A 16,079-nucleotide genomic window follows, 5' to 3' on the forward strand; every position below is an offset into this window, starting at 1 on the left:
TCAAGCAAATCAGTTGCTCTCACTGTAGAATATTGTGATATAAATCTGTATAACATGGATAACTATACTGGTTATTATGATACATACAATGATATATCTCATTTCGACAGGGCACATCGATGACTCTAATGGCACATGTCTGCAGTAATCTGTAATCTTTTTGTAGCTGCACAGCTTCAGCCTGAGTGCGGCTACCCAGAGTGGAAATCTGCCAAAAAAATTAAAAGCAGGCATTTCAGACAGATCTCCACTCCTCTCCATGTAGTGGAGGCTGAAGCTGTACCTGTGTGCAGCTACAGGAAGCTGCTGAATAGAGTGCAGCCTCTTTAAATTCATCCATATTAAACGCTTCTCTCTTAATGAGGGGGAGAGAAGCGTTTAATATGCAACGTGTACCCTTGCCCTACGAATCGAAACTGAAGAATTTAAAGAGACTCTTTATTTAAAGCATATAAAATTGTGCTTTTTGGTGTGAATGTATCATCTTTTCAGATGAGTCTTACATAGTGTGTCAAGTGATGCAGCTCCAGGGTTCCAACTCCACGCTGCATTAAAACAAAAATATACCTTGAGAACCAGGTGCAAAAAGTGCATCAAATCGAGTTGTGTCACTTGTAAGTCCCCCTGGAAGACAGGGAAAAATACTGAACCCTATACATTCCAGTTTCCACCGAAATCATCACTGCATCCAGTGCTGAAAAAGTCAAATTGGATTAAAAGTAGCTAAAGAAGAGGGTTAGTTGCCTAGGATCTTTTACTAGCACTCACTACCATCAGACTTCTGTGAAATAGTAGTAATAATAATAATAGAGCTGTTCTCTTTCAGCCTGGAGAAAAACAACTGCATTGCAGCGTATTAGCTGCAATTGTGTACATTTATATTGAGAAGCCAATTATTTTTTTCTTACCCAAGCAATCCATGTATCTGGCAAAACTCTAATATGCTTACTTAGAGAATTCCTATTGTAGATAATACTGAAGCTGATACAAAAGAAATCACACTAAGCAAACATCCCTTTAGTACAGTGCTGTCCAACTTCTGTCGTACCGAGGGCCAAAATTTTACTGGCCTATGTGGTGGAGGGCCGATAATGGAAGTCAGCGTTGGCCACTCCCCCTTTTAAATGGCACACACAGGGAGGGAAGACAGGGAAACCTATCATTCTAATATGTACTACATACAGTGACACAGTGCTGGTGCCCCATTAGTATTTTGTATAAAGTGTGAATAATGTGGGTAGTTTCAGTCTCAGGTGTGAACAGTTCTGGGCTTTAGGTGTGTGCACAATAGAGGTGTCACAAGTGTGAACAATACAGGGGGATCACAGGTGTGAACAATACAGGGGATTACAGTCTGAATTTGAGGTTTAAAACAATGCAGGGGCCAGTTAATCTCTGTAGTGATACCTTTTAAAGATTACACATGGTAAGCAAACACAGCATGTGGGGGGCCACAGAAGGGGGGTCGTGGGCCGCATGTGGCCAGCGGGCCGCCAGTTGGACAACCCTGCTTTAGTATATAATGCTACTTGGGGGTCTTATGCAAACTCTCCATTTCAGTTCAGTATGGTAGAGATAAAGTTATGCATTGATGCCGAGCAGACTCCATTATATAGTATTGAAGTCAAGGAGCTTTGTGTTTGGCTGGAGAAAGTATCTGCCACTGGCACAGATTTACTCTTCCCACTGAAGATCAGTTATGGGTCTTTGCATATTTCCATTGCAACTGCTTATGTTCCATGAAATCAGAAACGTGGATCTGTTTATTCTTGTGGACTTCTGTTCTCAGCAGGCCTGGATGGTATGTGTAATGTATGCCTGTCAGTCTCATTACTGCACTTAAATGGGTTGTTCACCTTTCAGTTAACTTTCTTTTTTTTTAAATATGTTTTTTATTAATTTTCAGAAATGCATTACATTTTCTGGACGTAACATACGTCTCCTTAAAGGTTCATAATGTTCGTTAATGTTACATGTATTAAATCTCAGTTATCTTTTAGTCTGATGCAGAGAGCGATATTCTGAGACAAGTTGCAACTGATTTTTATTTTTTATTATTTGTGTTTTTTGAGTTACTGTATTTAGATTTTTATTCAATAAATGATCCGGTTTGCAATTTCAGCAGTCTGGTTACTAGGGTACAAATTACTCTACCAACCATGCATTGATATTAATATGGAATATGAATAGGAGATGGCCTGAAGATAATTAATAAAAAGTAGCAATAACAGTACATTTGTAGACTTACAGAGCATTTGCTTTTTAGATGGAGTCAGTGACCCCTATTTGAAAGCTGTAAAGATTCAGAAGAAAAAGGCAAATTATAATAAAAACTATACAAAATATATAATGAAGACCAACTGCAAAGTTGCTTATAATTGGCCATGCAATAATATAACACGAGTTAACTTAAAGGTGAGAGGCTTATTAGCTCACACCAATTTTCAGCAAAAAAAGGATGGGGATTGTTGTATTGGCTGTAATTGTATATTGCTGTAAGTGCACAATGGCCGTAATGAAGGGGAATATATTTGTAGATATATTTCCAGCAGTTTCAGTTAGCAATCTAAAGGAATATTTAAATTTATCAAGTTTACTTTTTGCACAGGAAAGCTAAAAATAACAACCTTCACAATCCTAAAACACCAGCTTGTTTACTAATATAGTTATATTTTAATCTATATTGCAGGCCTTTTACTTTAATCACAATAAATTAGCCGTGATTTCTGCATGAAATTCATTATGAAAACTGACTTCATTGTGCCTCATAGATTAGACTAAGGTTTGTCATACTGTCTTTTCACTTTTGTGTAATCCCTTTTGATAGGATCATGTCAGTGGACTGCGAAACAATTTAGGTCATGTGGAGGAAATATCTACCTCTCCAAATTTTAAAAGTTGTAATGTAAGTTGGGATACAATGTTTCCTGCTTTCACTTACTGTATGTAATTAGTTGTTGCTAGATTGTTAGTTCAGGTCCTCAAATTCCTATACCAAAACAGTATTCAGTAGGCCGACAACATGAAAAGGTTGTAATACAATACAGGTTATCCGGAAACCCATTATCCAGAAAGCTGCAAATTAAAGGAATAGTTCAGTGTGAAATTAAAAGTGTGTAAATAGATAGGCTGTGCAAAATAAAAAATGTTTCTAATATAGTTAGTTAGCCAAAAATGTAATATATAAAGGCTGGAGTGCACAGATGTCTAATAAAACAGCCAGAATCCAACTTCCTGCTTTTCAGCTCTATAACTCTGAGCTAGTCAGCGACTTGAAGGGGGGCCACATGGTACATTTCTGTTCAGTGAGTTTGCAATTGATCCTCAGCATTCAGCTCAGATTCAAAAGCAACAGATATGACCCATGTGGCCCCCCCTCAAGTCTCTGATTGGTTACTGCCTGGTAACCAGGGTAACCAGTCAGTGTAAACCAAGAGAGCTGAAAAGCAGGAAGTAGTGATCTGACTGACATGTTATACGTCAAATCACTCCAGCCTTTATACATTACATTTTTGGCTAACGAACTATATTAGAAACATTTTTTATTTTGCACAGCCTATCTATTTACCAAGTTTTTATTTTTACATTGAACAATTCCTTTAAGGAAAGACTGTCCTGGTAGACTCCAATTCATCCAGATAATCCAAAATGTTTAAAAACTAGTGCCTTTTTCTCTGTGATAATAAAACAGTACCTTATACTTGATACCCAAATTAAGATACAAAAACAAAACCAGCCTATTTAGTTTATTTAATGTTTACATGATTTTCTTGTAGACTTAAGGTATGAAGTCCTTCATCTGGAAAACACCAGGTCTTGAGCATTCTGCATAACAGGTCCCATACCTGTATTTATTCTGCAGAATGCTTTACCAAACATGAGTAAACAGCTCTAGAAGCTCTCTCTGTTTGTTTAAGATAGCAGCAGCCATATTAGCTTGGTGTGACATAAAGTCCTGATGGGAAGAGGGAGAAAGGAGCAAACTGAGCATGCTCAAGCCCGTGCCCTGGAGATTTAAGCTGAAAGAAGGAAGTCTGATAGAGAAGCCCACATGTACACAATAGAAGGAATGAAATGCTGTGACAGAGGACTCAGAGCAGCACTACTTTGAGGCTTTACTGGTTTACTTATATAGACCAGCATTCTTATATAGCATCTTAATAAACCATACCGTTTAGGTTTGATGTCTGATATTGATAATATATTAGTTACAATTTATTACATGCAAGAACTGATTACAATAGGCACTCATATTCCAGTGAAAACACCTAAAAACTAGCTCTTGAAGCTTCGCTTTATCAGTCGTTGAAGTTAAAATAAAGGGCAGAAACTTTAGTGGATGACAAATAATGATTTTTTACTAGTCACACCCCCTCCCTTTTTCTAAATGAGATTTAATAGTTATATTCTTTGTAGATTAGTAGCCTTTCTGTTTAAAACCTGGTTTCTGAACATGTAATCATGCATCTGTGTCATAGATGGGTGCTTAAATCTGCACAGTATACCCATGGTGTTGGGTTACCTATAATTAAAACATAGAATTGTGCCTGTATGAACTGAATCATTTCCCCGTTTTATAAAAGTTTTTTTTGCATTTGCATTATATTTGCATTTTGCATTTGCAGCAGCTGTCTTGTGCTCCATCTCTTATTTGACTCAGCAAAGTCTCTTCATGTCTTGCTGGCTTCTGCACCCTAGTTCCTTGACCCTACATTTATCCACTCTGTACATCATTAGAAATATTGCTCTACTCTTTGGACAGACCTGGAGGTCATTTCCTGGATCAAATTTTTTTGGTATAAGACAAAAACAAAAAATAAAGTGTTCAAACATGTATTTGGTTGAATAAGCTGACCGCTGCAAGCATAATTTTGAACAAATAATGTGGCACCACTCTCTGCTTTAAATTAATGAAAGATAATAAGCTCAGTGTTAAAGGGAAGCCATTTGCAAATGTATCCTTTAACGTTTTATTTACATTTTTAGTTTAACTATAATAACCTTGAGTTATTTAGCTTCTTATTCAGCAGCTTTCCAGTTTGCAATCTGATTGCTAGGCTCTAAATTACCATAGCATTACGATGCATTGATTTGAATGAGAGACTGGAATATGAATAGGAGAGGACCTGAATAGAAAGAAGAGTAATAAAAAGAAACTATAGATTTGTAGCCTTACAGCGCATTTGTTTTCTAGATGAGGTCAGTGACCCCCATTTGAAAGCTGGAAAGAGTCAGAAGAAGAAGGCACATAATTAAAAAAATTATAAAAAAAGGATAAATGAAGGCCAATCGAAATAATAATCGCCATTCTATAACATACTATAAGTTAACTTAAAGGTGAACCACCCCTTTAATGCAGTATGGATGTGGTTTGTGCTAAGAACAATAGTCTGCGTAACCTGTATAGTGCTGTAATGTAGATGCAATTCTCTAATGTAATGAAGATGAAATTCTTTGTTGTTGCTTTAGTGCCCTAAAATACAAATTGTAAATTAAAGGAATAGATGAATACATTTCTAAAACCAAAAATATTTGTTTTTGGTATTAATAGTATTGGTTTAAACAGAAACAGGAATACAAGATGTATATTATACCAAGATTGCCACCTAGTGGAAGCAAGATAAAAATATAGCATAACTACAGTATTACATTGTTAGGAAATTCATCTGCTAAGTGAAGAGTATATCATATTTCAGTCAGTTTCTTAGTATATATTACCAAGGATGAAAATAGATATTTCTTAACTTTACATTTTCTGTAAATTAAATATATTTTACAGTTCATGTCAGCTAGCCTTAAGAGTTAAGAGATTTTTCCACAGTCTATTTTATTCTCTTGTTCTTTAAGCTCACTGTCTATAAGGGGCACATTTACAAAGCTTGAGTGAAGGATTCGAATTAAAAAAACTTCGAATTTCGAAGTGTTTTTTGGGCTACTTCGACCATCGAATGGGCTAGTTCGACCTTCGACTACGACTTCGACTACGAATCGAACGATTCAAACTAAAAATCGTTCGACTATTCGACCATTCGATAGTCGAAGTACTGTCTCTTTAAGAAAAACTTCGACCCCCTAGTTCGGCAGCTAAAAGCTACCGAACTCAATGTTAGCCTATGGGGAAGGTCCCCATAGGCTTGCCTGTGTTTTTTTGATCGAAGGATATTCCTTCGATCGTTGGATTAAAATCCTTCGAATCTTTCGATTCGAAGGATTAGCGCTAAATCGTTCGACTTCGATATTCGGGGGTTAATTAACCCTCGATATTCGACCCTTAGTAAATCTGCCCCTAAGTGTTCAGCTATTTTAAAATCATGTAACTCCTACATGAGTTTTAGCTGTTGGCACATACTTTTATTATAATTAACAGGAAGCAATGTACTACTGGGGCAAACCTCAAAATGCTATATATACTTATAATGATATGGTACTAGCAACCACAGCAATGCCCGAATTACTTTTATTGTCAATATAAAGTGTTCTGTGCCTGTGTGTACATTTTATGGCTTTGCAAAAACTCATTTAATTAATTCCTGAATGTTCTTGAGTGTAATACTTGATATTGTTGCAACGGTCAGTTCTTGCAGTCCTATTTAGCGTTATGGAGGATATTATAAATACACACAGCCTTCATTATGTTCTTCCATAGCGTTACTGTAATTTTCTGCTCCACTCATTCATGGAAGTGCAACCTCACATTATTGTGCATGTGGTCAACTGAAAACAGAATGAAATACTATTATATACTTGTGTTAGTATTGTGTTTATTTTTGATCTTGGAATATTTGGTTACACGTTTGCAGAGATGTAGGTTATGTGTTCAGGTGTGCCAGGCTTTAATGGTCTGTTAGTTGTGCACAGAATACCAGCCATATTCATGGGAAAACAAGTGTCAAATGCATAAGCTAAACCTGTTGAATCTGTATAATTGCAGCAGATATAGACTTTGCTTTGATTGGTGCTATAATTATATTAAATTATGAAAATTCTTAACCTACTCATTAGATTGCAAGCTATATGGACGGGGATCTTCTTCTGTTTGTCTCTGCTTATAACTTTATCTTGAAGGTAACAGTAATTTATACTTTTTATACTTGATATTTAATTGTATTTATCTTTATATTGTGCCCTGTTTGCCCTATATGGAAACAAGGAGAATTATAACATGCATGTAGGTCCTGACAGTACCCATAAAGTGCATATCACTGACTGACTGACTGTTTTGCTCTACTTTGGACAAGTTAAGTATGATGATTTTTTGTGCTGAATTATTTTAAAGTGTTATACTATACAGAGAAGTCTTTGGAGCTGTTGGGCAGTCTAGGGTGGGGACCTAAAATCTCTATGCATTGGCCATCCTTATTAAAAGAACATAAATCATTACTAAAGTTATAACGAGATGCCCTACAAGCATATAAAGGGGAATATTTATCATGCTGTGGAGTGAAACATTACCGGTGATGTTGCTCATAGCATCCAATAAGATCTTTGCTTTTTTTCCCTAATTGCTGATTGGTTGCTCTGGGCAGCATAACTGGTAATGCTTGACTCCACCTTTTACACAGCATTATAACTAGACCCCAAAGTGTATATTAGTTGCAAGTAAGGAATAAACAAACATACACTGTGTGATGTATTTATTAACATTGGAGACAAACATCACCTATGATTTTGCCCATAGCAACCAATCACAACTTTGCTTTAGTTTTTTAACTTGTCGTAGATGCTTGTATCCAACATACCATTAAAGGGGCTCACCACCCAAAAATATTTTCAGTGCTTTTAAAAGCAATTGCAGTTGAAAGCAATGTACCTTTCTTTTCTCTGGTTCTACCAGATAATGTAACATTATACAGTATATTACCAGCTCTTATTGGATTCCATTGACTCTAACATTGACCCTCTTTGTTTGAAATAAATCTTTCTGACTACTTCTTTTTTTGTCCATTTGGTGTACAGATCACAATAACATATACATTCCAATTCCATATAAATGGGATTATTCCCCTTGCTATGCCACAGTCTGCTCAGCATCATTATTTCATAACTTAATCCAGTTGACTAATGCCACAATAATAAGGCGGTACTGCAATAAATCTGTGACACCCTTGTATGCTTTTTTATTGCAATACCTTGTGATTCATCAGCATTGTTTGGTTGTTTGCCATGAAATTCCCCATCTGAGCACTTCTCTGTCATGTCTGTGCTGTTCATACATTTGTGTAATGCTGTTTTAGCCTGATATGTAGGGATAAAGGGATTTTAGAACATTTACTTTGGAATATGCAGGTTTAAAACAAAATGTGTCCCTGGACATGATGAGTGATTTTGGATCCAATCCTGCCACTGCAAATGTAATAGTGTCTTTGTTACAAGAGGTATAATAGAACAAGGTAGCAAAAGAAAAGCACAATGGTAACAATGTGTTTGCTTGACCTGTGGCCCTTAAGTTGTTGCTGAAGTACAGCTGTCAGCAAACCCAGGATGCCTGGATACTAGTTAGCACGTAGAGTAGTTCAAGAAGAAATGAAGGGTCATAGGTTGAAATGTGTTTTTAACCAGGCCTCACCACCATTAAAAATACCATTGTAGTTTTGCTGCTGTGACTGTGTCCTTTAGCCCTAACAGAGAAGTTAGAATTAATTAAGGCCCTAGGCAGGAAACTGAATTTTCATATGACAATAGTGAAGTCTGGCATGGTAATACACATACTCTATGCATAACACCTAGTGCTTATCACTGAGTAAGGACTAAACTATGCTAAAGATTTTGCGAGTCATACTTTATCTGGACCACAAAATCTAGTTGTGTGAAGGCATGAAACAGCACAAAATTTTGTGGAATTCTTCAATGTAAGGAGGAACTAAACCCTAAAGATTGAATATGGTTAAAAATGCCATATTTTATATACTGAACTTGTTGCACCAACCAAAGTTTCAGCTTCTCAATAGCAGCAATGAGCTAGGACTTCAAAATTGTCAAGGGGGGGGGGTCGTCACCATCTTGGAAAGTGTCTGCGACACTCACATGCTCAGTGGGCTCTGAGCAGTTGTTGAGAAGCTAAGCTTAGGGGTCATTGCAAATTTTCAAGCAGAAAATATCTGTAATATAAACTGATTTTACAAGGCTGATTATTACATTCTGGTGCTAATTGCACTGGTTTCTGCCATGTGGTAATTATCTGTATTAATTACAGATAATTACAGCCTTATATTGTGACATTTATATTCTATGTGTACAGTATATATTGAGTTGGTCCCTAAGCTCAGTAGCTGACAGCAGCACAGAGCATGAACAGTGAATCAGCAGAAAAGAAGATGGGGAGCTACTGGGGCATCTTTGCAGATACCGATTTTCCCTGCTAAAGGTCTGTGGTTGCCTTGGGCTGGTATAGAACCCAAAACATGATGTATAACATTTCTAGCTACTTCTTCAGTTACGCTTTAGTTCTCCTTTAAAGCTGCCACCCTAGGCTCATGCCCTCGGGTGCCTATATATAAATACGGCCTTGTAGTTTAGAGCAGTTTATCATTTTCTGTTGCCTTTGATTTTACTATAGCTATAAGGAGCACTAGGAAGTGCCATATTGAATGAACAGTTCTGGTATCAGAAGGGGAAAGTTCACCTTAGATAGGTAAATACCTGTTGTAGAATCCTCTAAATCTTTCTTGTATGCACAGAAACAGTACTCTCTCTGTCGGGAACCATGTGACTCATTATTCTACTTTTTAAGATAAAATACACATTCAATTTCATCTGTCAAGTATTTCAAGATTTTTTTGCTACCTCTTGAAATATGTAAACATTTGCAGGTACAGGAAGAAAAATGCAATATTCGGTTTAAAACTGTGGCATGTAAGGTGCAAAAAAACTCATAACTGGTTCAGCTTCTCTGCCTGCAGCAGGCGCATTCCTTCCATCTTAGGCCTTTGTGTTTTCTTTGGCACTAAATATGTTTGCTTACGCCACACAGAGACCTTCAATAAGCACACAAAACACTGTTTGTACCCTGTTTCAAAACTGAGCTTGAATTTTAAATTCCAGACAAGCTCCTTTTTTCTTAATGTGTTCCAAGGTTCTGTGGTTAAGGAAAATTAAATCAGTGTATTTCATTCTATTTCTTTACTATTTCTTTGCTAACTGACACCCTCAGCAATAAATAAAACGTTTCAGCACCTAAGCCCAAACAGCATTTAGTAAGCCATAATGTCTATAGCATTGTCCATGAAATAATGGCTTAGTGATAATCTTATACTCAAATGTTTGAAGGCACATTAGATCTTTTAAATTTTTTGTCTAATGGTGTATATTAAGAGAAAAATGTATATTGTACAGTTTTCTACTGTTCCAAAAGAGCTTGTACATTTGGGGGATATATATTAAAATTAGTAAAAGGGAAAAGAAAATTGCACAATCAAGTTTTTTTTTTTAACCCAAAAATGTGAATTTTGTCCAAAAATCTATAATTTTTGTAATAAAAACCCACGTATCACCAGGCTTCTGCCACTGTTTTCAGATGAAAATTAATTATAGTGGAGTTGGTGCTAATTGAATGGTCAAGGTTGATACCTTACTTATTAACTGCTTAAAATGTTAGTTTCTGAAACCAAAGTTAGCATAACAAGTAGATGTATTGTTGGAGAGGCAAACATCTCCCCTCTCACTGCCCAACCCTTTAAAGTAAAACTAGCAGAGGAGAGTGCTTCATTTAGCCGGGACTTTTCAGTTTGTGCTTTTCGGAAGGTTTATTTGCATTGTGTGTTGCTAAGTATACTACAAAATATTACACAATTCAGCTGAAAGTACTACACTTTTTACACTGAACACAGGATTTCCCTTTCATTTTTGCTTTCAATAAAAGCAACTTAGCATGTTTTCAGGCAAAAAAGGGAAATCTTTAATTAGCAACAGTGGGATAATCTTTTTTGACGAGTTGAGAATTAAAGTGATATTGACTTTTTTTCTCAAATATAGGAATTGACTCTGGCACTCTTTAGATGCCCACATGTAGTCAGACATGGTCAAGTCAGCAGCCTTGTGGCATGTAAATGGAGCAGTATCTGATTTGAACAAATGTTGATTGAGCTGTGACTGCAGTCCATGGCTGATGGCTTTGCACAGGCCACTTTATCATCCAAGTCATGCCCCGGAGGCCAAACCACTGAATCAGATTGGCCCTATTTTACAATGTAGTCTATTCACACAAGCAAATCTATCCTTGTGTCCAGGTTTGGATCCCTCATTTCTGCTGTGGTGCTATCTGATGTAAAGCAGTGGCTTAACTAGATATCAATGGGCCCCACAGCAAATTATTTTCAGGCCCCCAAAATGTCTGTTTTACCAATATTTATTGAAATTGTATATAAATTAGGGCCTCATAGAGCCCCCTATGTTTATACTAGTATTGATTGGAGAGCTGGCACCAGGATGCATAAAAGGACCCATAGCTTAAAGCATCACTGTACTGTGGGATGAAATATTCCTTAATTAAAAAAATCAGAGAGGGAATAATGCAAACCCTGGCTAAAATGTTGAAAGGACTAGGCATATTCATCCAGGATTCATTATATCATATTTAGGATTAGTGAGCAGAGGAAGGGACAAGCCCTCACACAGCTAAGATAAATCACATAAACATGTATGTGTCTTATAATGACATAATGCCTGGTCTGATTTTACCCTAACTGAGATTTCCTTAGCTGGCCCTTTTAACTGTGCACATGGGAGGCTGGTATTGTTCTACAGGGGATTCTTTAATCAACAAGTAAATGGTTGTCTATAGGTCAATTAACAGTTGTGCTGGCAGAATCTGTGAATGCGGTTTCTAAACACATATAGGAAGAAAGAACTTTCTCTACTAAAAATATAAGTGACGTCTAATAATGGTATTGTTAAATATTATTTAATTGCTCCAGAAATTTGGCCAGTAGTGTCTCACATTTGCTAAAGCACCTCAATTACTTGACCTGGTCTCTTCCCTTTTTTGTCATCAAATGCAATAAGAGGGCTCATTTACAAATTCATTGCAGTCCAGTCAGTGCTCTAAAATGGCCACCAAATTGCATGCACATTTATCATTTGTAAAAGGTACTTTTATCGACACACACTTCTTGCACTTGCGTGTACGTGTAAGGAATGCTCCAGCACCTGATGAATAATGTGTAAGTATGCTCCTTGATGTATGGGAACCCTGAGATTACTGACAGACATTTCATCAGTTTGCATTTTCAAGCTTTGCACAAACTTGCACTGGACGGTATTCTCTGTGCGGCCACAGCGATACTGGAATTTTGAGGAAAAATACATTGTGGACAACAACTTTGGCTATTTGCTTCTAAAAATGCCAAAATGAGCCTATTCTCACTATAAGTGACAGCTGTATAAGCATTGCAGAATTTGATAAACAAAGTCTTTTTACAGTGTCTATAAAGGCCACCTAACTCTCATCTATAAGCTACTGTGCTGTAAACAAGGCATTTTTGAGCTCATGTTATTCCAGGTACATTTAGTAAGAAAACATACATATACAGTAAATAGCAAATCCTCTGTCCTCAGCATAAGACTCAGCAGCACAGACACTGCCTGTGTTCTTTCTTTAAATGGGTGTCACTGTTCTGCCTTCAGGAGGCGTTACACTCGGCACCGACTTTCCTCTCTGCACAGCTAAAGGCAGTTTGACACCAACAAGTGTAGGGAACAATGATGTGGCACCTTCATAGTAGTGACAAGGAACTGAATGCAGTGCTGGTTACCCTGATGTGCTGTTTGGGTCAGTATGTGGCTTTCTTTGCAGTTGCAGTTGGTCTGCTGATTGTGCTGTGCATGTGCTCTGTATGGGTCAGACTGTGCCCAGCCCAGTACTGTTTGTTTACACTTGTGCTGGATGTGTCAGTCTATGCCATGCACTGATCTTGTGGAGTTTGGAATCTACTGTTCTGAGCTTGGCACTGAGCTTGTTGGATAGGGAGCTCTATTATTTATTTTTACTATTTTTAAAAGGGGATGTTCTTTAACATGTTCTTTATAGTGGTGACAGAGTTTGCAGTTCATGTTTGATCTATTTTGGGGTTTAATTTACATAGCAGCATTTAACTTTGTTGATATCAATGGCCTCTAGCTTCCTGCCAGTGCTGGGCATCCCATGACCCCTGCAGATGTTGATGAACTACAACTCACATGACCCCAAACTGCGTTAAGCCAGTAGGGGGATACTGGGAGCTGTAGTTCATGAAGGGCTGAAGGTACCCCATGTCTGCTTTGGACAGTAAGTCTGAATGACATACTGGAAGATGGACAGGAGCGGTGGTTACATAAAAGTATTGAATGTAAAAATAAAATTCAAATCTAGCCTTAAAACGTATCTGCTTTTGTGTTTTCACTGACCCTACTATCAGTACCGTAGTGCAAACTAGACATCTAACTAATCAGACCACTTTGCCATGATTCAGGTATGTGCTGGATTTGCACACATCCATGGTCAGCAATATTTATATACATATATACAGTAGTACTTATCTTACATAGTCAATCAGTAAATGACTGCTACATGACTACTGACCAATCGCTACATGGAAGTATGGTCGCATGCAGTTCTGGAGCAGCCACTGATTATGTACAATCACCAAATTATTCGATACCCCAGTTTTCATACTTGCTGATCAGCAAATAGTTCAGTCACTTATATCATTATATGAAAATCATTCAACTTAAAAGTTCAGCTTAAATTTCATGTTTCAGAGTGGCAATTGACTCACAAAGCACACACAAAATAAATAGTATTTGCAGCACACTGTAGAAGCTGTAGATAGGCGTGGGTTCTGAAACAGGTAACATTTTGCTTGAATCTCACATAATAAAGTAGGAGCTGATCTTATAATTATTAGGGCTATTGGAAATCCAAGTAATCCATTAAGACTCTCTGCATGGACCTCATACCTTCCAACATTCATGAATGGAAAAGTGAAAAGATTCAGGCCATGCCCCATATCTTCTTTTTCAAATCTAGTCACACCCAGACACACCTCCAATTGACAATAAACACTTTCTGCTTCATGTCCCTGTTTAGGCTTGAGACCCTGGTCTGTCCTGCTTTAAGTGCAGCACTTTTTTTTTTGGGGGGGTTGCCTTCCTAGCATCTGAAACCTGTGTGACATTTATTACTATTTTTTTATGGACATTGTTACTTTTAAGGAGGCACAGCTGAAAAACATCAATAAATTACAATTTATTTTAGATTTCATTGTGTTGTCTTGAATTAAAAAAAGCAGCCGTTACATTTTTATTTGCTTGGAGAAATGCGCAATAGTCATTCAGTTTTATCTGCTTCCTTCCTGTCACCAACAACCCTCATGCTGTGTGCTGAGACTATGATATGATGAACAGGTTGTGAGTCACAAAAGGGTCTGTGTAAAAATAATGAGCCTCTAGCTCTAAAATTTTGATATGGTCCAACCTTTAGTAGGATTTAGCTTACAACAAGCAAACATCTAGTTGTTTCAAATGTGACCCTACCATTCCAGAACTATGGACAGCAAATAAGCTATCATGGGAGCTGTGTAGGAAACAGTATAACCTATCACTAGTGTAGCTACCTATACAGCACGGCCCTGAGCAACGGGGGCCCAGACCAGAGGGTCTGCTGCATCATAGTCCCCCTCCCAGACCCATCTCTTACCTTTAAAATAGCTTTGCAGTGCCGGCCTGAAAGGAGCTTCACAAGTGAGTCAGGGGGCCAGGGGAAGAGGACTGTTTACACCAGGCCCCCTATATTTTTTGGCAGAGGGGCCCGAGTTCTGCAATGTGACAAAACTGTATCCTATAAACTTTTTTAGAGTTTGAAGTTTAGGGTTATGGGACAAACGACTTGCTCATCATAAACTCTGCTAACTACCACTGGTTACCCCCAGTTATTATTTGCAGTGCTTCCTATCCATACAATAGGAAAGTGACCCATGGTGAGTAGCAGCAATCTATCTGTTGTGAGTGGCATAACACACATTTGAGAATTACATTAATGCAGGCAAGCGTATCATTCAATACAGTCCTTCAATTTTTCTTCTGTCTTTTGCATTTCATCCAGTTTTTAAATATTGCTGTGCCATTTGCTAACCCTATTGTCCTTTTTTGCTTTGTATTTGCAGATGAAAGAGATAAAGTACAGAAGAAGACATTTACAAAGTGGATAAATCAGCACCTTATGAAGGTATGTAATGTGGCAACTTTTTGTTCTAAATATTACAGGAAGTTCTTTTGTCCTGTTACTTGTTTGGATGAATTTGGACTGGTCCTTATGGTGCTGGGCAAACTGCTGAACCAAATCTATACATATATTGCTACCTTGGCAAATGGATTTTCCTTTTGGAACAAACTTTTTTGCAAGACGTTTCTTTAGAAAATGAAACTTCATACAACTGCTGCCATTAGTGGAGATGTTCAGCCTGCAGTGTGCAACAGTTCTTTTGTTCAGTGTCGAACAACAGAAGGGAAACAGGATAATAGGTACAAGTGTACAACATCTTGTCAGTTAAACAGCAGGCCCTAGAAGCATTTAATTTGTCGGAGCCACCTTTACTGAATGAATAATTAATATTGTAAGAGTTTAATCAATGGTTACTTGCCACTGTAGGTATGATCATGTTACTCATTGTCAGTACTTGAGCACATGCTTGTTACCTTTCTAACAGTCCAAGCACATAGTCGAAATCATTCCTCTATATATCTACATTAAAAAAAAAAAAAAAAAAATACAGTATTAATTAATGTAGCATGTGTGTAATCTGCATGCAGACTGTGTAACTGGCGCACACAAGTATTCCATTTAGGTTGTGTCTAGACATATTGAGCTACAAATCCAAGTCGTGTTCTAGCATGAAGACTCAACACTGTACACCTCCTAGTGATAACTCATCAACGCAGTGTAAGCATAAAACTGCTGTAGATCAAGTCAATGCCTGTAAATGAATATGCTGCTTATTGTTCTCTTATTAACTGGATATTTAGAGTATCATTCAGACTTCAATTTTAATTGCTTATTTTATTTTGTTAGTTTAAATGGGTTATTTGCTGTCAGTACTTGATTTATC

General features: G+C 37.3%; 1 protein-coding gene across 15 annotated transcripts in view; it reads left to right on the plus strand.

The window, feature by feature from the left end:
• Window positions 1-16,079, plus strand: part of dst.L (dystonin L homeolog) — a 296,950-nt gene that overhangs the window by 78,865 nt on the left and 202,006 nt on the right. For 14 of the 15 annotated variants that reach the window (XM_018263477.2, XM_018263472.2, XM_018263474.2 and 11 more), the window contains one exon: window positions 15,138-15,199. In XM_018263477.2, the coding sequence (XP_018118966.1) occupies window positions 15,138-15,199 (62 nt within the window). Of the gene's footprint in view, window positions 1-12,678; window positions 12,767-15,137; window positions 15,200-16,079 lie in introns of those variants that run through there. The other variant, XM_041563176.1, reaches the window with a different exon arrangement.

Source organism: Xenopus laevis, chromosome 5L (genome assembly GCF_017654675.1).
Source record: "Xenopus laevis strain J_2021 chromosome 5L, Xenopus_laevis_v10.1, whole genome shotgun sequence".
NCBI lineage: Eukaryota > Metazoa > Chordata > Amphibia > Anura > Pipidae > Xenopus > Xenopus laevis.